General features: G+C 39.3%; 2 protein-coding genes across 3 annotated transcripts in view; both read left to right on the top strand.

Moving 5' to 3' along the window:
- The first annotated feature begins 6162 nt into the window (after positions 1 to 6162).
- LOC117416232 (potassium voltage-gated channel subfamily A member 5-like) overlaps positions 6163 to 27025 on the top strand; it is a 48672-nt gene continuing 27809 nt past the window's right edge. The window contains exon 1 of one of the 2 annotated variants that reach the window (XM_059027569.1): positions 6163 to 9562. In XM_059027569.1, the coding sequence (XP_058883552.1) occupies positions 6427 to 8121 (1695 nt within the window). In that variant the 5' untranslated portion in view covers positions 6163 to 6426 and the 3' untranslated portion in view covers positions 8122 to 9562. Of the gene's footprint in view, positions 9563 to 18197; positions 18893 to 27025 lie in introns of those variants that run through there. The other variant, XR_004546515.3, reaches the window with a different exon arrangement.
- On the top strand, positions 15764 to 17560 carry LOC117415120 (potassium voltage-gated channel subfamily A member 1-like). The gene has a single exon (XM_034025099.3). It carries the CDS (start codon positions 15764 to 15766, stop codon positions 17456 to 17458), a length of 1695 nt encoding a protein of 564 aa, XP_033880990.3. The 3' UTR covers positions 17459 to 17560.

The following is a 27025-nucleotide window of genomic DNA, read 5'->3' on the forward strand; positions in this document are numbered from 1 at the left end:
CTTCTGGGCACTGGATGCACGGGCTCCCCCCCTCTGGGCGCTGGATGCTCGCGCTCCCCACTTCTGGGCACTGGATGCTCGCGCTCCCCCCTTCCGGGCGCTGTAGCCTGTTTCTTAGCCTTCTTGGCCTTCCCTTCTTCGAGACCAGCAGTTCCACCTCCTGCCATGGAGGGGGTTGGTCGGGTGCTTTGTGCCCGACCTTGCCGACGGCAAAGCACCACTCCTCCCCTTTGAGGCAGGTGAGGCAGGTTTCCTGATCCACCTGCGGCGATGGTACAGCCTTCAGGTGGATCCACTCCTCCGCAGTCTCCACCTCACCTCGATCAAAGGCCTGCACAAAGAGGGGGTCTTCATATGGGCACACCTCAGGGAGGTGCCCATACTCCAGGCAGGCGAGGCACCATGTAACCCCTCCTTCCTTCAACTCTGATGCTCATGCCACCTCTCCATATAGGCATCCACTTTATCCATTTATTTATTTATTTATTATTATTTTTTTCCTCCAAACACAAAAACACTTATTCGAAAAAACAAACAAACAAGAAAAAAATGACCTTTTCTTTCCTGGTCCGGCTCCTGGAGGCGTTGTTTGTCCCACGCAGGACACCATATGTGGCAGGATGGCTTGCAGTGGTGAGGTGTGGTGACGTCACGGACCAGGAAGTAACTGAACCAAAACAATGGATGGGCGGGTGAAGCTGAACGCTACTGCAGTCAGCGTATTTAATAAATAATAATACAAAACAAAAGATTTAAAAAATAACAAAACACAAAACAAAAAGGCACGTTGGCCAAACAAATAAACAGAAACAAGTATACTTAAATATAGCAATTGTTCTTAACTGTTTTCTCTCTCCTCGTTCTCTCTGCTCCCAGTACTCTCCTCTGTACACTCCTCCCCGCAGCACAGACAGCTGCAGGTTCTTATACTCTGGCCGAGGGGTTAACTAGCTTTTAATTATCGTATTACCCCTCGGCCACAGTCTGCACGAGTTTGGTAAGGATGCGTGACTGTCAGCTAGTTAAATAATCAGGAGCTGATCAGCCACGCATCCTCACGAGGTTTTTAAAACAATAAATACGCGGCGCTTTGATTTGCGCCGCAAACAAAAATAATAATAAATATATATATAGGGGCGGGACACTCCGCCACACTCCCCCACTATGCCCTGCATGAAGATGATTTGATCTCCCTGAGACACCCCATTTCCACAACCATTCTCTAATTTTCTGCAAGGATTAATGCAGTTTAGTCACACAACCTGAACTATATAGCTTACTGTACCCTCATTTCTTTTTACAGAGAAAACAAAATCCACAAACGTATAGTTAAAGATTGATTGTACATTCATTCTAAAAACGATTTGCTAAATTAACATCGAGAGGTCGTTTTTTTTTTTTTTAAATAATTTAGTCGTTGCCAATTAGTTTTTTATTATTTTCTCCTCAATTTGAAATGCCCAATTATTTTTTAGGCTCAGCTCACCGCTACCACCCCTGCGCTGTCCTCCGAAGCGTGTGCTGTCAGCCGCCCGCTTCTTTACACTCTGCAGACTCACCGTGCAGCCACCTCAGAGCTACAGCGTCGGAGGACAACGCAGCTCTGGGCAGCTTACAGGCAAGCCCGCAGGCGCCCGGCCAGACTACAGGGGTCGCTGGTGCGCGGTGAGCCGAGGACACCCTACCCGACCTAACCCTCCCTCCCCCCGGGCGACGCTCGGCCAATTGAGCGCCGCCCCCTGGGAGCTCCCGTCCACGGTCGGCTATGGAATAGCCTGGACTCGAACTTGCGACGTCCATGCTATAGAGCGCATCCTGCACCCTAGCGAGTGCTTTTACTGGATGCGCCACTTGGGAGCCCCCTTTTTTTTATTTAAAACAGATTTGCTCTTTCGCAAGCACAGTATATTTTTGTAGGCTGAACGCACTTTTTTTTTAAAGGGCCTAGAAAAGTGTTTCGCTGAGGTAAATGTGTGATTAACAACAACATAGTTTTCGTAGATGTTACTGGAATTGTGTTTGATAACAACTTTGCACATTTAATTAACTTTGTTTATATTTTAGTTATGATTTAAAATAAGTATTACAAATGATTTAGAATTAATACCTTAAAAAAAAATCAGACACACACAAAAAAAGCTCCACATTGGTTGGGTCTAATACCATAGTGTTATTTATGAGTGTATATGGGAACAAAATCTTAGGCTCTTTAAATGGTTGATTGGAAAAGTGTACAATATGATCCCATGGGAATGTGTAATGCAGCTGAGGGAGCTCCAGCTTCCCACGCTGAATTCAATGGCAATGACATCTGGTTTTTGCTTTTTATAAACTCGGCCAGAACCTTTTACATACGTAATTTTATCTGAATGTGCAATGTGAAAAGAAAACTTGAGTGTTTGAACAACTCAGTACCAATACTATATATACCCCCCCCCCCCCTCTTTTTTTAAACATATAACACAAATATGTTTTGGTGTAAGTACAAACCTGTTATGTACAGTGTAACACTATGAGACACAAGTGTAAAAAAAAGAAATTAAAAATAAACACAATCACTTAAATCACAGTTTTTTTCCTAGATTTAACCAAACAAAATTTGATTTTTTCCCCCCAGATTTAGCTTAATATATGTTAACAAAAACATACTTAAAAGTTTAGAAATGTATACTTTCAGATATAATTTATAAACATTAAAAACGCTTATAGCTAATTCAACATTTAAAACGAATGTCACAATTAAATCTGGGAAAAAAATGCTTCAGTGTTTAAATCTTTTTTATTTTATTTATTTATTTATTTTTACACTTGGCGAGACAATTCTGGAAAAATAAATCTGTTTTTTCAAAATACATTTATTTTGCAAGCTAAATCTGAAGCTAACGTGCAAATAGTCCCCGCCCAATAAAGCGTTTGACGTAGGCATTCTATGCACAGAGGAGGCGTGGAAGCAGCTCACCGCTAAATCAGGGACCTGAGGACCATTCTCATTAATATTGTAACGACCCTGGGTCTGCTGTAACCGCATTAGGGAAGGTTCTGTGACGCAGAGTCAAAGATTCAACTGCAAAGGTTCAGTAGGGATGTCAGAAACGGGAAAATCATCACCAATCATAAATTTGGCTTGCGGCGCGAGCGGGACCTGGTTGCAACAGTGTTGTCACAAATCAGTGGATAAGATGTTGCAACAATCAGAGGATCTAGAGCGGGAAGCCATGCATGCTTGGGATTGGTGGCTGGTGCACGGGGGGTGTGGTCTGGACGAGGTGGGTAAGTAGTTCTAGGGGGGCTGCTGAGACAAACGTGTGGTGTGGTTCAAAAGAGAGCTGAAGAACAGAGAGACTTGGGGATTAAGAGAACAAAGAATGAAATTGGAGACTGCACTTTTCTAGCTGTAGCACAAGGGCCAAAACAGTGTGCTTTGGACTTTATTTTCTTTTATTGTTTGTCACAGTTTGAGTAACACTACGGTGCTTAGCTGTACGTACCACTGGCTGGTAAAGCAGCATACTTTAACTGTTAAGTGTAGAGTTCCTGCTTAATAAACCGCTGCATTGGAGAACCTGAAAAACCTGTGGGAGTCTGTATTCATTCCCACGCTACAATACATATTACACAACCTATTACGTAAAGCAGCAGCAGCCTTTCGCAATCTGGCACCAAAATCATGAAGTTGGGGCCGATGACATCTTTGATTTGTATGAAAAGATACAAGACCATTTGCCCGCCGAAATACTTGTGCGAAATAACCCAATTTTACTGAAGGGCACACGGCACACCAAGGAAAACAAAGCTCCCCTCCTAGATAATTGTTTTTCCTACCCGTATTCCTGAAGGGACACACCCCAATGAAGCTGGGGGCGTGATGAGGGTGTGGTTTTAACTCAGGGACTGCTGTGATTGGATACAAACTGAGAGGCTAGCGCTGTTGTGATTGGACGTGGAGTTTTGAAGCAGGGAGGGAGAGTAGACGGAGCGTTAAGAAGACAGGGAGAATATCTAATTATACAAATACTAGTTCATTTTTTAACTTGGAATCTGATACGTTGGCTTGTTATGGTGACATTGTATCACTCATTTTATTTTAAAATAGTCTACTAGATAGGCTATATCTAATATATGTTTATCATTGTAGTTTTCGATATTATACAATATTCTTTCTCAAGACAATATTTTAGACACACATTGCGTAAATACTAGGGGTTTTAATCTTGGTATTTTCTTTTAATCGATTAATCATCCCATCTGGACGATTAATTAATCGATTAATCATACCCGTTTGCTATAATATGTATTTGTTGTGAAATACAACTAAAAGTAACGCTTGGTATTAATGCTATTTTTTACAAGCATGTATGAATGACACCTAAAGTTTTACAGGCATCTTCAATGTAACAATTTGACAATAAATGAAAATGTTTGCATGTAATCTGATGTTAGATGAAGGGTTTTCAATATGTAGCGATCTCGGTTCCTGCAGGCAGGCACATCACACAGGGTGAGGCAATCCACACACAGGCGCAGGGCGGGCGCGAACCCGGGATCTCTAGCACTAAAGCATCGCGCCGACAACGCTGTACAAAAGAGCCGGCTCCCTTGCAAGGAGAGTATATCGGGCTTATGTCTTCGTGTGTGATTACGTCACCTACCAGCCCTACTGCTGCCTTCCCCCAGTGCACGCTACACTCTCCCCTGCCAGCCTCAAGTCCGCCCCGGACTTGCTAACCAGGCTAGAGTTCGACGAGTGCGTACCGGGGTACCCGCATCCCACTGCTAACACCAATGTAGCGATCTCGGTTCCTGCAGGCAGGCGCATCACACAGGGTGAGGCAATCCACACACAGACGGAGGGCTGGCGCGAACCCGGGACCTCTCGCACTAAAGCACAGCACTGATACCGCTGTACAAAACAGCCGGCTCCTCGCAAGGAGCTATATCGGGCTTATGTCTTTGTGTGTGATTACGTCACCTACCAGCCCTACTGCTGCCTTCCCCTGTGTACGCTACAAATATTTATAAATCATATCTTAAAGTACACATTTAAAAACGTTTGAGTATGTTTTTGTTAACATGTATGTATTAAGCTAACTCTGGAATTTGTGTTTGTTAAATCTTGGAATAATTACATGATTTAAATTAAATCCGGGGAAAAAACAACTGATTTTTTTTTTCTTTAAAAAATTTAGTCGTCGCCAATTATTTTAACCTGATTTACACCCCAATTTAGCACCGCTGTGCTGTTTTATTTTTACACTTGGCGCCCCATATAACAACTTTCTTTTGACCAGATATAATCTGTGTTGATTTTCTGACCAGTAGATCTTACTGCTTATATTTAACTATACTACCCACATCCAGTATCAGCATCTTTAATTTTGTGTAACGTAATCACACGGTTATTGGCGGTGTTAATTCTAATCTTCTTCAGCGGTTTCACGGTTCTTCAAATGACTGACAGTGCTAAATACTATAGGCTATCTCATACAGAAAAAGAATATTGAATGACAAGGCAGACAAAACATTTTAACATAGTGCAGTAAGGTTGTGTTGAAATATTCATAAAACGCAACAACAGGCGTATGTGTATGTAACATTTTTAGCATTCTTCATAAGAACTCAAACCATCCTTTATATATTGAGAGCAACGTCACATTGTTAAAATATTGACTGAATTAGTTTACATTTTAAAGAATGCAGGTGTATGTCAATAACAACAACAACGACGAAACACCTAATTGTCTCTAGGGAATAAAATACACACGTGGATTCAAGCCTGTAGCATTCAAAGATGACAAACAATGCTGTGATGTTTTTATTTATTTATTTATTTATTTATTTATTTATTTATTTATTTTTTGTTACTCTGTTTCAGTTTCAATGGAAAATAATACCCCTGCATGCACGGAGCGCATTTTCATAAAGCACCAGGCATTTTAGAAAAAAATATGTTATGGGATATTAAAGTGTAATTACAGCTGTCTTTCCTTCAACCACAGATTGTTCAGTGCCTGCTGGATGAAATGCGTGAAAATTGAACACTCACGGGACGCCCTCGCCGTCCAACCCCCTTTTACTTGTTATTATATAGACAAAAAAGGAAGACTGCTTGACAGTTAGGGAGAGACATTTTCAAAGGATTCCCTGGCAGCGTTGGTTGTAGAACAGCTATTTTGACGTCAGGAATAATCATTACTTTCTCATCCGGGTCTCCACTCGCCTCTTGTGGTGTTATTCATTTTATAAAAGCTGGTCTTATTTATGTATGTATTTATTTATTTAATTATTATTATCATTTCGGGGGAGTTCTGGATTCCAGTTTAATCTGGTGCTCGTCTCTTTATCTGAAGAAAGCGCGTGTGCAGTAGCGGAAAGTGCTGATCTAACTGCACAGTTGTGTGTTTCTGATGAAAATGTAATGGATTCAGAATGGAGATAGCGTTGGTAACTTTTGAAAACCGTGGTGCTACTGCCATTGTGAGCGGAGGCAATGCCAGTGGAGGGTGCGCGAGCTTTCTGAATCTCCCCCAAGCACCTTTTGCACAATCTCGGTTGAAGGAGGTCTACGACAAAGAAATGAACTCTTGCAACAGCCTGCAACAGGACCCTTGGAAAATGAACGACATGAATAATACTTGCAGCAGCAGCGAGAATGCCATGGATGCTCTGCTGAGGGCTGATCACAGCCCTCATCTTTTAGATGAAGACATCTTGGATATGGATGGTGAGAACAGCGAACGGGTATTAATTAACATTGCTGGACTCAGGTTCGAGACTCAACTGGGAACCCTGAACCAGTTCCCAGACACTTTGCTCGGGGACCCCCATAAAAGGATAAAGTACTTTGACCCCCTCCGAAACGAGTACTTTTTCGACCGGAATCGGCCCAGTTTTGATGGGATACTTTATTTTTATCAATCAGGTGGGAAAATAAGGAGACCTGTGAACGTCTCCATAGATATATTTGCGGATGAGATCCGTTTTTACGAGCTGGGGGAACAAGCAATGGAGAAGTTCAGGGAGGACGAGGGATTTATTAAGGAGGAAGAGAAACCTATGCCTAAAAATGACTTCCAGAAACAGGTATGGCTCCTCTTCGAGTACCCGGAGAGCTCCAATCCAGCACGGGGGATCGCCATTGTATCTGTTCTGGTGATCGTCATATCCATTATAACCTTTTGTTTGGAAACGCTGCCAGAGTTTCGAGATGAGAGAGAGCTACCACTGTCTGTCAGTGGAACTAATACTACTCAGGCTCTACCACCGAGTAGCACGTCAGACCCTTTCTTTATAGTAGAGACTACCTGTGTGATTTGGTTCACGTTTGAGCTTACTGTAAGATTTTTTGCCTGTCCCAGTAAATCGGCGTTTTCCAAAAACATGATGAACATAATAGATATTATGGCTATCATCCCCTATTTTATCACCCTGGGCACAGAACTAGCAGAGCAACAAGGCAACAACGGGCAACAGGCGTTGTCACTGTCGATCCTAAGAGTAATTCGTCTGGTCAGAGTGTTTAGGATCTTTAAGCTATCAAGACACTCCAAAGGGCTGCAGATTCTGGGTCAGACACTGAAAGCCAGTATGAGGGAGCTTGGCCTTTTAATCTTTTTTCTGTTTATCGGTGTCATTCTGTTCTCCAGCGCTGTTTACTTTGCAGAGGCAGATGAGCCCGAGTCCCATTTCTCCAGCATCCCTGATGCGTTCTGGTGGGCTGTGGTAACCATGACGACCGTAGGCTATGGAGATATGCGACCCATTACAGTCGGAGGGAAAATTGTAGGCTCTCTGTGTGCTATTGCCGGCGTGTTGACCATTGCATTGCCAGTACCTGTCATTGTGTCCAACTTCAATTACTTCTATCACAGAGAGACTGACCAGGAAGAGCACACTTCTCTTAAGGAAGAGCCAAACAGTGGCCACGAAAGCCCTTGTAGTGACCTGAAGATGAGCCGCAGCAACGCATCTCTTAACAAGTCTACAGCCCAACTCGAAATCAGTGATGGGGTCAACAATGGACGGTCAATGGAAAAAACAAGCCTCAAAGCAAATAGCAACATGGACCTTAAAAGGTCTCTTTATGCGCTTTGCTTAGACACAAGTAGAACCACAGACCTGTAAATCAAAGTGCGTGTTGGGTTAGGTACAGTAGATATCAATAGACAGTGTTTGCTGTTGAGAGCTTTCTTTTGTATGTCGAAAAAGCCCATATAAACTGCATATAGGCCCATGCATATATATTTTTTACAGTATTTGCGCAGTGAGATCGATCAACACATTTATTCCCATAAATGACGTGTGTAGACTTTTTAACATAAACTACTTAAAGATTTGTAATGTATTACGTTTACAGTACAGATAACCGAAAGTAAGTATTCAATACTGATACAGTACTGTTTTTGTGATGTTGAGTAGAGAAGTAGATGTCGCTCTTTAAACACAAACGTATGTGGTGGTATTTAAAAAAAAAAAAAAAGTATTTTGAAATTAATTTTATATTTTGTAAACAGATGGAAAAATAAAATTAAGACTATATTTTAGATACCAATGATTTGATTTTGAAAGAAACACAGATTCATTCTTTTTAAACAAATCCAAACTATAAACTGGGCCAGGAATTAGAACGCGTATATATAAAAAAAAGCTTTCATTTTGAAAAAGGAACAAGTTATTATTATTATTATTATTATTATTATTATTATTATTATTATTATTATTATTATTATTATTATTATTATTATTATTATTAATAATAATAATAATGTGTGGAATTTGGTGCTGTCAGTTTAAAACAGGGGGACGTCAATTGTTTCTTAATCTTTTCTTTATATTTGAGCATTAATTTTCAGAATATTAGGAACACAAATATCTAATATGTGTGAATATCTCGTTACCTATTAGAACTACCGCGGTTCCTAGTGTTGCTGTTCTCATCCATCTACTTCATATCCAAAGAAGCCGTACTTGCAGCTGCAGAGTTTCTACAGCCTTCTCTATATTTAACAATGTACTCATGAACGTTGTGTTTATTTTAAAGGGTTTTCGAGAAGAACCATAACAGATCGTGTCGTTTTATGTTGCAGTATTTTCATTTTTTTTAATACCCACATTGACTGTATCCATCTGTGGCAGAAAAGTGTAGCACGTGTTTCAGCAACATTCAAAACTCTAATGGATTTTTTGTTTGTGTTTTAAAACCGATATTCTGAACAATGTAAAGAAACGCATCATGCAACAGTTGACTTTGCAAAAACACCCAGCAGCAGATCCATATATGTTTGAAATACAAATTACTTTTCTGTCAGATTCACCGGGTCTGGGTTGTATCCTTTTAATGGCAATGACATAAGAACGTGCTAAGAAAGTTATCAGTAACATCTCCCAGCGTTTTCAATGAGGAATCTATTGACAATTGACCGCGTTAAAGAACAGAGGGAATCTGCCATCATTCCCCGAGGATAGCCAACGAAAACATTTGCAGACCAGGAGGTCAGTTGATGGAGTAAAATAAGGAAGCAAATCCCACGAGAAGAGCCCCGGTGCCTGCTGGCAAAGACGAAAGGTTAGTAGTCTATATAAGTACCTAACTGTGTTTTTATTTACCATCTTTTACAGTGCATAAAAGTTAATTGTACCGTAAATTAAAGTGTTCACAACATAAAACGGCCTATGTAGGTATATCGATTACACTCAGATTTATCAAATAAAACACAAACCCAGAACTGTCTAACATTTTGGGGAAAAGGATAGTAACGACCAGAGAGTTCCTAAAACCTTACCATTTTTTTTCTAAAACTGAGATACTGAAAAATTAGTAATGACAATTGAAACATAAAAGAGGAATACATTGGTTAAATGGAGTCAGTATTTTGCGTCTACATTATAAATATGTCGCACTTATAAACACAACACTGACTGTATTTGCTTCGACCAAATACTTCAGAATACCCCTGTAGTCTATTAAATGCTATTAATAGCCTTGCATGGGATGCTTCGCCTCTAAATCAGAGGAGACATATTGTGAAGCTCAATGAGGCATATATAGCTCAAAAGCAATGCAAGTGTATTGGACATACTGCAAGCAGTTGCCAAAAGATAAATGGTTATTACATTGTTACAGACCTTGAGTTTAACCCCATTCCTTGACCACCCTCTCCCTGTACAACCTGGTCCTACAGCAATAAACGTTATCATGCTAACGTTCTCACTAGGCTGTGAAACGTTACCTACACAATGTATTTCAGCGTTTTTGCTGCATCAATCACAATGCTTTGCAGGTGAAATTGTTATGTTTTCAAAACGTATATTCCAATTGTTGCATTTATACAGATTATTTATTTGTTATTTATAACGACAATTTTCAACCAATTTCCGTAGATGGTCTTGTTGTACCAGTGCTAAAATATACAGTGCCTTTTTTCTTTATACGAAACCTCGCTTAATATAATTTTAGACGTGTCAGCACTGTTCTTGCATCCAGAGCGCGTCTGCCGATGAAAATTAAAATACGCTAAAAACAAAGCAGTATTCGGTTCAACAGATACAGTCAGTAGCTTAAACACATTTAACCCTCCTATTAGGTTTCGGGTCTATTTGACCCGACTTTAGTTTCCAATTAGCTTAAATGCTATTTTTATTTTTATTTTCTGTATAATATTTTATGACTTTTCCTAAGTTGGGGTCATGAAATTATACACAGAAAACAGAACCTTTGAGATGTTTATTTTTTTTAGAACAGGTCATGTCTACAAATAAGATGTTTCGGGTCACCGTGACCCGTGGCATTTATCTATGTAGGTTTGTGTGCAGGGATAAACAAACTTCGTAAATTTGTTATTTTATTATTATTATATTTGTATTATTATTTCCGGAAATGGCTGCAACTGTCTGGAGATATTTATAAACAAAAAAACAAACAGTATATATCTACAAGGCAGAGCCTAATTTTCTCTGTCAGTATTGCAACAGCATATCACTGGTAAAGACATTCCAAAATGAGGAGCTCCCAGGTTGGCAGTCAAAAAAGTTTTATCACAGCTCCTGGACTAAAAGAGCATAAAAGAGTAAAACCTTTGCAAATAAAAACATTCAATCATTTTAGGGCTGTTTAAATTAGTTTGAAATTGTATCGGGTCAATGTGACTCAAAACATAACATATGTACCTAAATTCTGAACATAATAGGAGGGTTAAGCTAAGTGCTTCATGTTTATCTGTGTAGTTTGAAATTTGAATGTGTCACCCCTGGGGCGGGACGTTGAAAAGAATTGTGGGATGTGTGGGATCGAGTCATAGAAGCAAAGGTATATTTTAGGTTTTAAAACGCCATTTCCCACAATTCTTTTGAACGTCCCGCCCCTGTCCATTGGCTGAGCACTTCAGAGCAGGCAGGGGCGGGACATTCAAATTTCAAACTACACAGATACACACGGAGCATTTAGCTTATTTGTTTTTAAGCTACTGACAGTCTCTGTTGAACCGAATACTGTTTTGTTTTTAGCCTTATTTTTAGTTTAATCGGCAGACGTGCTCTGGATGCAAGTACAGTGCTTTTTTTCTAAAATTATATTAAGCAAGGTTTCAGGTAAATATATAAAGAAAAAAGGAACTGTATATTTTAGCACTATTACAACAAGACCATCTACGGAATTAAAATGAATGGAGTAAAGAATGCTAATTTTGTTGTAACAATTTAATTTGTTTTAAAGCAAACAAGATTATCCATACACTAATGTTTACAGAAAATAAATATAAAAAGAGACTAGAGAAGTAACAGACACAGATTTTGGGGTCATTATTTAAAAACATCAGGGCTGAAGTGCACCAACAAGACGTAAGTCCAAGTATTAATAGTCAGTCGTAAACCCTTTCTCAGACGTTAATACGTCTGACTTGTTTTTGTTTTCAATACGTCTGGTGCACCAACACACAATTAGTTCAAACGCAACTACGACCAATGTTAATTCTTTAAGTCTGGTGTATGTAATGCACGTTCATGTGAATACAATGTGTATATCTAAATACATCTGATGATAGTTGCATTTTAAATAACTAATACATGATTAATGGCGAGTTGGAGGGCGGTCTGTAGCGACCAGGGTTTGGCAAGGTGCAGGTACTTGCGGAGTTAGCCCGGTCCCATGGCTTCAATGAACTGGAACTGGGCTTACTCCTCCTGCTCTTGGGCGGCAGTGTCTGCATATGCCCACCGGGCTTCCCTCTTCAGGTCTGTGGCTAATCAAGCCAGGGACTCCCCTACCGTCCATGCTCACTTTCGGAACCTGGTTTGCAGCAGCTCTGGTTCCCCTGTACTGCCAAACTGGTGTTGGAGGGTGGCCACCAGGGTACTGTAGTTGCCCATCTCTTCCTCAGCCAGATTCAGTAGCACCATCTGGGCCTCCCCTCTCAGCACCGCCATCAGTTGTTGTGCTTTGTCTTCTTCACTCCACTTGCACAGCTTCCCCAGCATGGTTAGCTGCTCGTTGAAGGCATCCCAGCTTGTGGTGCCATCAAAGCTGGGCAGCTTTGCGCCCCGCCATCCTGCAGTATTGCCTTTGCCATCTGGTTGATTGGCCTTGCTTGATTTCGGGCATCTGGCACGGCGCTCTGCGGGACCCAGCTGGGCCCCAAGCACTCTGCCGCCAGTGACTGCTGTCTCTCAGCACAGCTCTTGAGCTGTTCCATCATCTGGGCAACCTCTGCCTCGAGTCCCTGGATGTGCTGGAACAGTTCCCTCTCGCTGCCCGTCTCTCCATCTCCTAGCCGCTCCTGCTTGATCCCGCTCTGACGCCAGTGTAGCGTTTTGCAGGCAGGCAGAAGAAAGGTGACAACACACTGATTAAATTCCAAAGCTTTATTTCAGGACGCTATCTCTAGCACCCATTCAGAGACCACTGCTCTGACCGCTTCACTGATTTCTGGAACAACCACACATAAGTATAACGTAGCTCCGCCCCTTATGTTAAGCGGGTACCGGAGCTTACAGACATCCCATTGGTCCGCAACCGCACACCAGGACCAATGGGCACAGACAAACAACAGCCAATTACAGGGGAGACACAGACAGCACCACACGCGCAGGCTACAATTACACATAGCTACAGAGGAGATTACAGTATTATTACACAATTACATAAATGCCCGGATTGCTTCAGTATCATAAATATAAATCTATTCTTACTGCCAAGCAAAACAATATAGTCACAAACAAGAAAAAGCAAGCCATTTGGAAAGAAATATAATCAATGCTGCGATGAGTACAGAAGTGTTGTTTAATTTTGTTTTATTCAGTTAAGACTTAGACTTTGGCTACAGCTGTAAATGTACTGCTGTGGTACATATTTAAACTAATGGAATACATTGTTAAAAAGAAAAATCAACTTACTTGCGACTCAGATGATAAGATAAACTTGTAGTATTGCCGTGAAAGGAAAGCCCCTAAGATCAAATCTTGCAAGTTGTCTTTTATTCCTTCTGAACCAGTAGTTCCCAAACCTTTTCTGCTACGCTCACCTTCAGATATTTTTTTGCTCCCTGCCCCCTTCTTTATATATATATATATATATATATATATATATATATATATATATATATATATATATATAAAGATGGATACACCTTATTACAATCACTATTCTAATTGTATTAACACCAATACAAAAAACTAGTCACTTAAATGTTGAGCTGTCGTTTTCTCGTTCTTCATTCCACTTGAGAAAGTAAGGAGATTAAGGCCCTGTCCACACTACACAACCGATCTCGAGAACCGTACTCAAAACCGCTCTAATTAATCCAGCTCAAAACGTCCACACTGAAGTACCGTTGGGTTGGGGTTGGGTGGTCACATTGAACGCGATCCCTGCCACGATAGTTGATCGGGTCAGTTATCCTGGAGACTGTTCTGAGCTATGGCAAAATGTCGGTACTCTCCACCATCTTTTGCTAGAGCACGTGGGTAGACTAGATTAACCGATCAACTATTTTTTAATCGATGAACACCCACAGGCATGATTAATCGATTAATTTACACAGATTATTAGAGAATGCTTTATGGTTCCTACAGCTCTGTTTGAAAATCTAGTCTCTCTCTCTTATATGTACAGTGTAGTATGGAAACTGAACCACTCAGGTCAAATACTTCCGTCATCATAACAATCCAATTTATTAGATTCTGAAGTAAAAAATAAACTGGTATTTGTACAGGGTAATTAGATACTCTGTCTTGTCTCTCAGTTGAAACCACCCCCTTGTCACGCCCCCAGCTTCATTGAGGGGTGTCTGGGTAGGAAAAAAAGACGCCCCCGCCTCTATGCATAGAATGCCTAGTCAAAAACGCTTAAATGGGCGGGGACTCATTTGCGTGTTAGCTTCAGGTTTAGCTTGCAAAATAAATATTTCGTCTGAAAAAACATTTATTTTTCTAGAATTATTTTCCAGATTTTTTTTTTGCTAATGACAAACATTTAAATTACTTTAAAATGCTGAAAGATCATGTTTTTTTCGGATTCATCTGTTAGCTAAATGTTATCGCCAAGTGTAAAAATAAATAAACACGTGAATAAATTCCCTGTTTTTTTTTCACAGATTTATTTTTAGATTCCCAGATTTAACATGTCAGATAAATGTTGACTTGCCAGGTGTAAAAAAAAAAAAAAAGATTTAAAGACTGAAGCATTTTTTCTTCCAGATGTAATTGTCATATTGATTTTAAATGCTGAATTTGTGATGAGGGTTTTCAATATTTATAAATCATATCTAAAAGTACACATTTCAAAACTTTTAAGTATGTTTTTGCTAACATGTATTAAGCTAAATATGGATTCTTTTTTTTTTGTTAAATCTTGGAATAATTACATGTTTTTAATCCGAAAAAAATTAATAACTCTTGATAAAATATTTGTGCCCCATATAACTCAACTTTCTTTTGACCAGATATAATCTGTGTTGATTTTCTGACCAGTAGATCTTACTGCTTATATTTAACTATACTACCCACATCCAGTATCAGCATCTTTATTAATTTTGTATAACGTAATCACGCGGTTATTGTCGGTGCTAATTCCAATCTCCTTCAGGGGTTTCACGTTTCTTCAAATGACTGACAGTGCTAAATACTATAGGCTATCTCATACAGAACAAGAATATTGAATGACAAGGCAGACGACAAAACATTTTAACATAGTGCAGTAAAGTTGTGTTGAAATATTCATAAAACGCAACAACAGGCGTATGTTTATGTACTCTAGGGAATAAAATACACAAGTGGATTTTTTTTGGTACTCTGTTTCAGTTTCAATGGAAAATAATACCCCTGCATGCACGGAGCGCATTTTCATAAAGCACCAGGTATTTTAGAAAAAAAATATGTTATGGGATATTAAAGTGTAATTACAGCTGTCTTTCCTTCAACCACAGATTGTTCAGTGCCTGCTGGATGAAATGCGTGAAAATTGAACACGCACGGGACGCCCTCGCCGTCCAACCCTCTATTACTTGTTATTATATAGGGCCTATAGAAAAAAGAAGATTGCTTGACAGTTAGGGTCTTATTTATTTATTTATTTATTTATTTATTTATTTATTTATTTATATTTTAATTTTTTGTTATTATCATTTCCGGGGGGGAGTTCGGGGGGAGTTCTGGATTATTTCGAGTTTAATCTGGTGCTGATCTCTTTATCTGAAGAAAGCGCGTGTGCAGTAACGGAAAGTGCTGATCTAACTGCACAGTTGTGTGTTTCTGATGAATATTTAATGGATTCGGAATGGAGATAGGGTTGATAACTGAAAACCGTGGTGCTACTGCCATTGTGAGCGGAGGCAATGCCAGTGGAGGGTGCGCGAGTTTTCTGAATCTCCCCCAAGCACCTTTTGCACAATCTCGGTTGAACGAGGTCTACGGCAAAGAGATGAACTCTTGCAACAGCCTGCAAAAGGACTCTTGGAATGTGAACGACATGAATAATACTTGTAGCAGCAGCGAGAATGCCATGGATGCTCTGCTGAGGGCTGATCACAGCCCTCATCTTTTAGATGAAGACATCTTGGATATGGATGGTGAGAACAGCGAAAGGGTATTAATTAACATTGCTGGACTCAGGTTCGAGACTCAACTGGGAACCCTGAACCAGTTCCCAGACACTTTGCTCGGGGACCCCCATAAAAGGATAAAGTACTTTGACCCCCTCAGAAACGAGTACTTTTTCGACCGGAATCGGCCCAGTTTTGATGGGGTACTTTATTTTTATCAATCAGGTGGGAAAATAAGGAGACCTGTGAACGTCTCCATAGATATATTTGCGGATGAGATCCGTTTTTACGAGCTGGGGGAAGAAGCAATGGAGAAGTTCAGGGAGGACGAGGGATTTATTAAGGAGGAAGAGAAACCTATGCCTACAAAAAGTGGCTTCCAGAAACAGGTATGGCTCATCTTCGAGTACCCGGAGAGCTCCAATCCAGCACGGGGGATCGCCATTGTATCTGTTCTGGTGATCGTCATATCCATTATAACCTTTTGTTTGGAAACGCTGCCAGAGTTTCGAGATGAGAGAGAGCTACTACTGTCTGTCAGTGGAACTAATACTACTCAGGCTCTACCACCGAGTAGCACGTCAGACCCTTTCTTTATAGTAGAGACTACCTGTGTGATTTGGTTCACGTTTGAGCTTACTGTAAGATTTTTTGCCTGTCCCAGTAAATCGGCGTTTTCCAAAAACATGATGAACATAATAGATATTATGGCTATCATCCCCTATTTTATCACCCTGGGCACAGAACTAGCAGAGCAACAAGGCAACAACGGGCAACAGGCGTTGTCACTGTCGATCCTAAGAGTAATTCGTCTGGTCAGAGTGTTTAGGATCTTTAAGCTATCAAGACACTCCAAAGGGCTGCAGATTCTGGGTCAGACACTGAAAGCCAGTATGAGGGAGCTTGGCCTTTTAATCTTTTTTCTGTTTATCGGTGTCATTCTGTTCTCCAGCGGTGTTTACTTTGCAGAGGCAGATGAGCCCGAGTCCCATTTCTCCAGCATCCCTGATGCGTTCTGGTGGGCTGTGGTAACCATGACGACCGTAGGCTATGGAGATATGCGACCCATTACTGTCGGAGGGAAAATTGTAGGCTCTCTGTGTGCTATTGCCGGCGTGTTGACCATTGCATTGCCAGTACCTGTCATTGTGTCCAACTTCAATTACTTCTATCACAGAGAGACTGACCAGGAAGAGCACACTTCTCTTAAGGAAGAGCCAAACAGTGGCCAGGAAAGCCCTTGTAGTGACCTGAAGATGAGCCGCAGCAACGCATCTCTTAACAAGTCTACAGCTCAACTCGAAATCAGTGATGGGGTCAACAATGGACGGTCAATGGAAAAAACAAGCCTCAACGCAAATAGCAACTTGGACCTTAAAAGGTCTCTTTATGCGCTTTGCTTAGACACAAGTAGAGCGACAGACCTGTAAATCAAAGTGTGTATTCGGTTAGGTACAGTAGATATCAATACTAATATAGACAGTGTTTGCTGTTGAGAGCTTTCTTTTGTATATCGAAAAAGCCCATATAAACTGCATATAGGCATATATATATATATATATATATATATATATATATATATATATATATATATATATATATATTATAGTATTAGTGAGATCAATCAACACATTTATTCCCATAAATGTCGTGTGTAGACTTTTTAACAGAAACTACTTAAAGATTTGTAATGTATTACGTTTACAGTACAGATAACCGAAAGTAAGTATTCAATACTGATACAGTACTGTTTTTGTGATGTTGAGTAGAGAAGTAGCTGTCGCTCTTTAAACGCAAACGTATGTGGTGGTATTAAAAAAAACGAAAAAAAAACAGTATTTTGAAATTAACTTTATATTTTGTAACAGATGGAAAAAAACAACAATTTAAAACTATATTTTAGATACCCATGGTTTGATTTTGAAAGAAATACAGATTCATTTTTTCATTCTTTTGAAACAAATCCAAACTATAAACTGCACCAGGAATTAGCACGCTTATCAAAAAAAGCTTTTATTTTGAATAGGGAACCATTAATCATCAATTGTTTCTTAATCATTTCTTATATATATATATATATATATATATATATATATATATATATATATATATATATATATATATATATATATATATTATTGAATATATTGAATATTAGGAACACAAATATCTATATATGTGTGAATATCTCGTTAGCTATTAGAACTACCGCGGTTCCTAGTGTTGCTGTTCTCATCCATCTACTTCATATCCAAAGAAGCCGTACTTGCAGCTGCAGAGTTTCTACAGCCTTCTCTATATTTAACAATGTACTCATGAACGTTGTGTTTATTTTAAAGGGTTTTCGAGAAGAACCATAACAGATCGTGTCGTTTTATGTTGCAGTATTTTTATTTTTTTTAATACCCACATTGACTGTATCCATCTGTGGCAGAAAAGTGTAGCACGTGTTTCAGGAACATTCAAAACTCTAATGGATTTTTTGTTTGTGTTTTAAAACCGATATTCTGAACAATGTAAAGAAACGCACCATGCAACAGTTGACTTTGCAAAAACACCCAGCAGCAGATCCATATATGTTTGAAATACAAATTACTTTTCTGTCAGATTCACCGGGTCTGGGTTGTATCCTTTTAATGGCAATGACATAAGAACGTGCTAAGAAAGTTATCAGTAACATCTCCCAGCGTTTTCAATGAGGAATCTATTGACAATTGACCGCGTTAAAGAACAGAGGGAATCTGCCATCATTCCCCGAGGATAGCCAACGAAAACATTTGCAGACCAGGAGGTCAGTTGATGGAGTAAAATAAGGAAGCAAATCCCACGAGAAGAGCCCCGGTGCCTGCTGGCAAAGAAGAAAGGTTAGTGTCTATATAAGTACCTAACTGTGTTTTTATTTACCAGCATTTACAGTGCATAAGAGTTAATTGTACCGTAAATTAAAGTGTTCACAACATAAAACGGCCTATGTAGGTATATCGATTACACTCAGATTTATCAAATAAAACACAAACCCAGAACTGTCTAACATTTTGGGGAAAAGGATAGTAACGACCAGAGAGTTCCTAAAACTGTGCGTTCTATTTTAATTCGGAAAATGTTAATGTTTGACTATCGTTTCTAGCTGGGCGAACAGTTGAGTCACTTGGCGCTGTTCTTTCAGCACCACGCAATACCTGGCATGGATGCGAAAGGCAAGTGTATCAAACTCGTAAAACTCATTTGATTACAAGATGTTGTTGATAGGACAGTTAAGAGACTGAGATGTTTTCGTTTATATCGGCACACAACTTAAATATGCATGGAAGACCGACAATCGGATTATTTGTTGTGGGTAAAACACCTAAAACAATTTAATTAAACCTTTTTGGATGTTGTCATTTTTTATGACACAACGTGAAAGTGTAGTAGCGTTTAGGCCATGTTCAAAATGTATATACCGGTGGTATGTTAAGGAGCATAGCTGTTGAGGACACTAAGATTGAAAAAGAGAAAAACACCACTAAAGTATTCAATCATTTTAATTCGTTCATGCAATGGCAATTTTTTCTGAGCATTAACAGTTTTCTCAAGTAGGAGTTTAAATGTGGAGCTCAGCTGCACATAGAAAAGCTACTGTAGTAATTGAGAGGTGGGCATCTATAAGCGTTTCGTTACAAAGAATCCGCTAATATCAAGGTAATATTAATTATAACTATAATAACTATGAGCACTGCCTCTTCCTAACTTTGACCTCAAATTGCAAAGTGCTCAAATTATTATTATTATTATTATTATTATTATTATTATTATTATTATTATTATTATTATTATTATTATTATTATTATTATTATTAATGTACAGTACGAGATTACCTATGATTTAACGACAAACATCTCAGTTATAAGTGACCCTTGAGTTTTAGTTTTATCTTGCAAGGTATACAGCGGTATTGGCGCTATGCTTTAGTGCGAGAGGTCCCGGGTTCTCGCCCTTCGCCTGTGTGTGGATGCCTCGCCGTGTCATGCGCCTGCCTGCTTTAACCGTGATCACTACATTGGTGTCAGTGTGGGATGCAAGTACCCACTGTAGCCTGGTGAGCAAGTCCGGGGCAGACTTGAGGCTTGCAGGAGATAGTGTAGCGTGCACGGGGTAGGGCAGCAGAAGGGCTGGTAGGTGACGTAATCAAACGCGAAGACATAAGCCCGATATACGCTCCATACAAATGAGCCAGCTCTTTTGTACAGCGGTATCGGCACTGTGATTTATTTGAAAAATATGGAAATATGCATCTCTGTATTACTTATTTCCTGATTGGTGAAAAGAATGTTGTCTTTAAAATCATGTAGACTAGTCTGAGTCTTTAGTGTCCTTTTGCGTTCAATCTATTTAGGCAGAGCTAAGAAAATATAGTTCCTTTTAATGCCATATGGTTCCTCAATTATATACATATTTAAATTGTTGTGTTGTGAAACCACCAATTGTTCAATTTTATAGAACCCTTTGTTGTTCTGCATGTAAAATGATTATTTTAATTGGCTGCTTGCTTATTAAAGGTTTCTGGGAAAGCCCTAAGGAACAAGATAGTTGTAAAAAGAACACTCAGTTAAAAGACGGGCAGGTTGTATTGTTTTTAACAGGGATTTGAAAGCACTGTTTATTGCATACATTTCTGTTTTACTGCTATGCTTTTCCCCAGAGAAATGATAATTGAATTGGGCCTTCAGTTTCTTATAGAGCAGTTTCACCTCGGTATTTACGATTAGATGTCTGACATTGTGGACGACTTCTTGATTATTAAAGGTACTGTGGCTGATTTTGACAAGGAAGCAAACATTACAATTTCGTTATCAATTTTGATCAGGATGGCAAAAAGTGCAAGGGAAGCACATTTTTAGCATAGTAACAACAAGCCAAGAATAGGCTTGTGTCGGCAAAATCCACTGATGAATAGATCTTGTTTAGCCGGGTACCACAGTTAATTATCAATTCACAGGCGCTACAGTGGATGCACTGTCTCTCTGACAACCTGTACAAAAGGGCTGCTGGGTCTAGTGAACACATGATGAGCAGTACAGGAGGTATAAACACAATGCTCATAACAGGTTCTTTTTTTTTTGTTTTCTGAAGAACATTAATGTACTGTAACCTATTACTGAGCAGGCCTGCATAACCTCATCAGCCCTTGCATCATAAAGCTAATATCAGCAATTGGAAGGGAGTTTCAACTTGGAAACAATAGGACTCAGACTAGGGCACGCGAAAACATCACTGCTTCTTCATATTAAGCAGTTACTTAACTCAGTGAGACAAGCATGGTCAAAGCACTGTGTTCGAGGTAAGAATTGATCGGTGTAAGTACTTGATAAGTGCCATTCTTTGTGATAACTAGTAAATAGCTTTCTTGACCAGCTGTGATTGTAACAGTTCTTGCTATGATTAGCTACATTAAATACTTTATATCTTAGCACATGGAACTTAAAATACAATGCTAACTAGATGTCATGTACTAAATTGAATGTATCAGATATAGAACAGTTTCCCTTCAGTTTAACTTGTTGCCGTCAAGCTGTTTCACCAGACAGTGTAAATAAATACCAATGCCATGTGTTCAGTATGTCAAAATGCCAAAACAGAACAAACAGTTCATGATCTCATGCCATGGTGTTGGTCATGAATATTGCATTGTAGCTGTGAATTTGCCCCACCCCATCCCACATTTGTAACCCTAAATCCAGCCTATGGTTAAAGCTAAATGACTGCAATCACACATAGTTTTTAAGCTTTGTCTTCCAGGTCACAGCAACCACCATCAAAATGAGCAGTAATAGGGTGAGTTGTTTTATTCACTGCTGCAAATTTATCAGTGAGCCGGAAGTACATCCACTGGTGACTGGATTAAAACAACAATTTGGTGACATTAAATATGGCGACTAGTACTAGAATTGTTCAAATGTTATTTATTTTAGTTTTTTTTATATGTACAATATTTAGTTATGTGAAGGGCTCTGAGATGTTTTACATGAAAAGCACTATATTATAATACATTTCTTACACTACAGTACCGGTATCTGTTGAAAAAATAAAGAAAGCTCGGAATTATAGTCTAGTCTGTGTGTGCATGCGTTTTTTTTTTTTTGTTTTTTTTTTTAAATATGAATGAACTTAATCGCTTTGACATTGTATTAGAATAGGTCATAAAAATAGCATCAACTTAAAATTTTTGCTTTATAATTTGAATACTTAATTTAAAGGCTGAAAAATTAATTTGAAGTGCAAGGCAAAACAGGCGAGCAACTGCAGATCAATTGATTTCAAATTTCAACCTGGGGCATGAATAGCCAGTTTCATCAAAAATGGTCCGCCGAGAACGCCACAAAGCAGGATACCATAGTGGCTCAACGCCCTATTAAGTGACTTTACATTGGTGTTTCCATTTTTTTGTCCACTACCTGTAGCATCCATTATGTGAACATTACCCAGAGTTCAGCAAGATAAAACTTGGATTAGATAACTCATAGACTGTACCAGAGCTAAATCTAAATAAAGGTACCAGCCTAACCTCTTTATCTATGACCCAATTTCTGGTTTCATAGCACAGAGACTATATTCTTTCAAGTATGGAGATTAATGCTGTGTTACCAATGGCTTCTCTGGTGCATGTATTTCCAGACTGATTCAGGTTGTGGGTTTTGCATTGGCTTTGGTTTGTTACTCTAGTGTTAAAGCTAAGCGTGTTGTACAGGTGCTTTTAGTGGTGACTTTGATGTGTCCTGGACTGCTGACATCCAATAATTTATAGATGAGGCCTTTGTTTGACAGAAATGAGGTAGCCTAAATAATGGAGGCTGTAAAATGTTACATTATCCCCTGCAACAGGGATATAGTGGAGACGCACGTACGCATAGATGTAGTTTCACACTTACATTTTTACTAGAGAACCTGGTAACTGTTTATATAGAGCGGTGTCAAACTTGTTACATACGCTGGCATTTTACCCCACTCAGATCGTGCAGTGGTACCCCAAATAATAATGCTTACTGACATCCATTTACTGCTGTTGTTGTTTTTTTATTTTCTGCAATAGTGACTGACAAGGCAGGTGGACTACACTTGAGGGTAATACACCCAGTCCTTCTGCTATACTGGTAAAAAGCTACTTCTTATGATAATGACAGCTCTAATGTTGTATTTGCAGCCACAGTTGAGGAGATTGAATACATTCTGTAAACTTAGCCCCATTAGAATCATTCTTTACACCACTGTTAGGAGTCATATTATGCATTCCCAGAGAGAACGTAAACAAATAGTGATGTCAACAACAACCGCATTCTAACAGCGTTGAATATGCAGGAGATTGAAAATTGAAAATTATTGTGCTGCACTGTCTGCAGCTTGAATGGCAATTATGCAACTGAATCCAGTCGTTTCATTGGTTTCCATGGTGACCTGGGCGATGCCTTGTTTTGTTGTTGAGGCCTTGAAGCAGAGGGAAGAATGTTCTGCATGTAATGAACAGAGATAGAAGAGGGAGAGAGAGGGTATGCTGTTTTATTATCGCAGCTCAGTAGCAGTAGGCTAGTAGGAGCCTGTGCTAAAGAAACACTAAAGCTCATTCCAGGCTATTTCACTGGATGTTGCATTGATCTGACAAACAGTGACACTAGAAAGACAGACTCAAAGATTCATATACTACCATGCTACAAAGCAATTCCAAGCCTGTTTCACTTCTTTAAGTAGGAAAATGCAGTTGATTGAAACAAAAAGCACAAACATGGGCTATTAATGAAAATATTGAATCCCTGGCTCTTCCAGCTCTAGATTCCCCCAGTCATTAGGCAAAGAGAGTTGAAAGTTGGGATTTTAACATTTCTCATTTCAGTCATTAATAACTATTTTTAACATAGTTATATTGTTTTTCCTTGAAATAATGTGAATCGCGATGTACTGGTGATTGATGTACTAGTGATTGATGTACTAGCTGATTGCATTGCGTCAAAGACATACTGGAATGTACTGGATTAAGCATCGGCCGAGGGCGACATAACAGCAATGTGTAATATTTCAAATGTGTCACGTTGGTAAAGCTGGGAGAACATTTGCTTCTTCAGGCTCAGCATGTGTTTTCCCTTTCCACCCACTGCCATACAGGAGACCAAGCAAAGCCAAGTCTCTATCTGTAGCTTAAAGCTGCCCACATGTATGTTCAATTTTACACTGAAATATATTCCTTGGGTTCTGTTTAGTGCAGTCCTTCATAGTTAAGCATTGTGTGTCCTCAACTTTATTAACATTTGAGCTTGTTTGTAATACCCAAAGGTGCAGTATTACTGTCCTCCCCATTCAAGCCTGCTTGCTATTAAGCCACTGTGTGAGACAAACAGGAATTAGGGTTTTACTTTCATTTTCTACACGTTTAAGATTTGATATATTGGGAATGTTTGTAAACAAACAGAAAGCCCTCATAAGAAACCATCCCTTTTTCATTAAGTACTACAGCGTATCTTGCATATGTACAGGTGTATAGCATTTAATTGTATGGAAAAGACAGGAAAGAAACTTTGTGTGTATTTATAGCATTGTACATCAAACAGCTGTGGTGTTTGATATATGGGCTTTGATATATGGGTAATCTTGCGAAAAAATATTTACTACACCTTTAATTCTGTACGAAACTGTTTCCTCCCTCCTTCACTACTGGATTGTAGTTGCCATGCAAGTGATGCAAAGCATGGCAGACGTGTCCTTGTGCCGGATGCATGTGTCACTTGCATTGTGACATAAATGCTGCATTTTCTGATTCACTTTGACTTAGCATTTGCATTATACTACAAACAAGCCCGAAAAGATAAATTAACCTGACAAACCATGAGTACAGCCTGTAGACAGGGGTAAGCTCTTGAGGCAATATAATAAGTGGCTAACCAGATATATTCTTGCAGTTTTTTCATGAGGTTTTATTTCTGAGGTTCTGAGTAGGGCGGGCATTATATTACATTACCCTCACTTTGAAATCTTCTCTTCGAAAAGGGTTTGATTTGATCAATTTAAATCTTGAAGGGATAATTCACAGTTGGATTTCCTTTAGAGCAAAAGTAACAGGGAATCCACCTAGATTGCATTGTCGCCTCCCCCCCCCCTTTTTTTTTTTTTACTTCATAACATAGTTAACATTGTCCATAGCGGGTATTATGTACAGACGTGCTCAAATTTGTTGGTACCCCTCCACAAAAAACGAAGAATGCACAATTTTCTCTGAAATAACTTGAAACTGACAAAAGTAATTGGCATCCGCCATTGTTTATTCCATATTTAATAGAAATCAGACTTTGCTTTTCATTTTTTATTCAACATAATATTGTAAATAAGAAAACAAATGAAAATGGCATGGACAAAAATGATGGGACCGCTAACCTAATATTTTGTTGCACAACCTTTAGAGGCAATCACTGCAATCAAACGTTTTCTGTAGCTCTCAATGAGGCTTCTGCACCTGTTAACGGGTAGTTTGGCCCACTCTTCCTGAGCAAACTGCTCCAGCTGTCTCAGGTTTGATGGGTGCCTTTTCCAGACTGCAAGTTTCAGCTCTTTCCATAGATGTTCGATAGGATTCAGATCAGGACTCATAGAAGGCCACTTCAGAATAGTCCAATGTTTTGTTCTTATCCATTCTTGGGTGCTTTTAGCTGTGTGTTTTGGGTCATTATCTTGTTGGAGGACCCATGACCTGCGACTGAGACAGAGCTTTCTGACACTGGGCAGTACATTTCGCTCCAGAATGCCTTGATAGTCTTGAGATTTCATTGTGCCCTGCACAGATTCAAGGCACCCTGTGCCAGGCGCAGCAAAGCAGCCCCAAAACATAACCGAGCCTCCTCCATGTTTCACTGTAGGTATGGTGTTCTTTTCTTTGAAAGCTTCATTTTTTCGTCTGTGAACATAGAGCTGATGTGACTTGCCAAAAAGCTCCAGTTTTGACTCATCTGTCCAAAGGACAGTTTCCCAGAAGGATTGTGGCTTGTCAATATGCATTTTAGCAAATTCCAGTCTGGCTTTTTTATGTTTTTCTTTCAAAAGTGGAGTCCTCCTGGGTCTTCTTCCATGGAGCCCACTTTCGCTCAAAAAGCGACGGATGGTGCGATCAGAAACTGACGTACCTTCACCTTGGAGTTCAGCTTGTATCTCTTTGGCAGTTATCCTTGGTTCTTTTTCTACTATTCGCACTATCCTTCTGTTCACTCTGGGGTCGATTTTCCTCTTGCGGCCGCGCCCAGGGAGGTTGGCTACAGTTCCATGGACCTTAAACTTCTTAATAATATTTGCAACTGTTGTCACAGGAACATCAAGCTGCTTGGAGATGGTCTTGTAGCCTTTACCTTTACCATGCTTGTCTATTATTTTCTTTCTGATCTCCTCAGACAACTTTCTCCTCAGACAACTTGCTTTCTCTGGTCCATGTTCAGTGTGGTGCACACAATGATACCAAACAGCACAGTGACTACTTTTCTCCATTTAAATAGGCTGAATGACTGATTACAAGATTGGAGACATGTGTGATACTAATTAAAGAAACTAATTAGTTTGAAATATCACTATAATCCAATTATTTATTATCTTTTCTAAGGGGTACCAACAAATGTGTCCAGACCATTTTAGAATATCTTTGTAGAATAAGCAATAATTCATCTCTTTTCACAGCTTCTTTGCTTTATTCTATGCAAGTATACATGATAAAATAGCTTTTAATTTCATCACTTTTCAGGAGGAATGAAGCATTATTTCAATGAGCTGTAAGGGTACCAACAAATTTGAGCACGTCTGTATAAAATACAATGACCTTGCTTTCCATAGAGGTCAAGTATCTAGCAGGAATTCCAGCTATGTAATTCTTCAATCAAATAAAGTAAAATGTATCTGCAAAATAATGCACAGATGGATGAGAAACATGGATGTGACCCACTGTGCTTTAAAAAAAAAATAACATGTAATGGATTTCTTCAGAAACCCTTCTTAC

The sequence above is a fragment of the Acipenser ruthenus genome, chromosome 7 (genome assembly GCF_902713425.1).
Source record: "Acipenser ruthenus chromosome 7, fAciRut3.2 maternal haplotype, whole genome shotgun sequence".
Lineage (NCBI taxonomy): Eukaryota > Metazoa > Chordata > Actinopteri > Acipenseriformes > Acipenseridae > Acipenser > Acipenser ruthenus.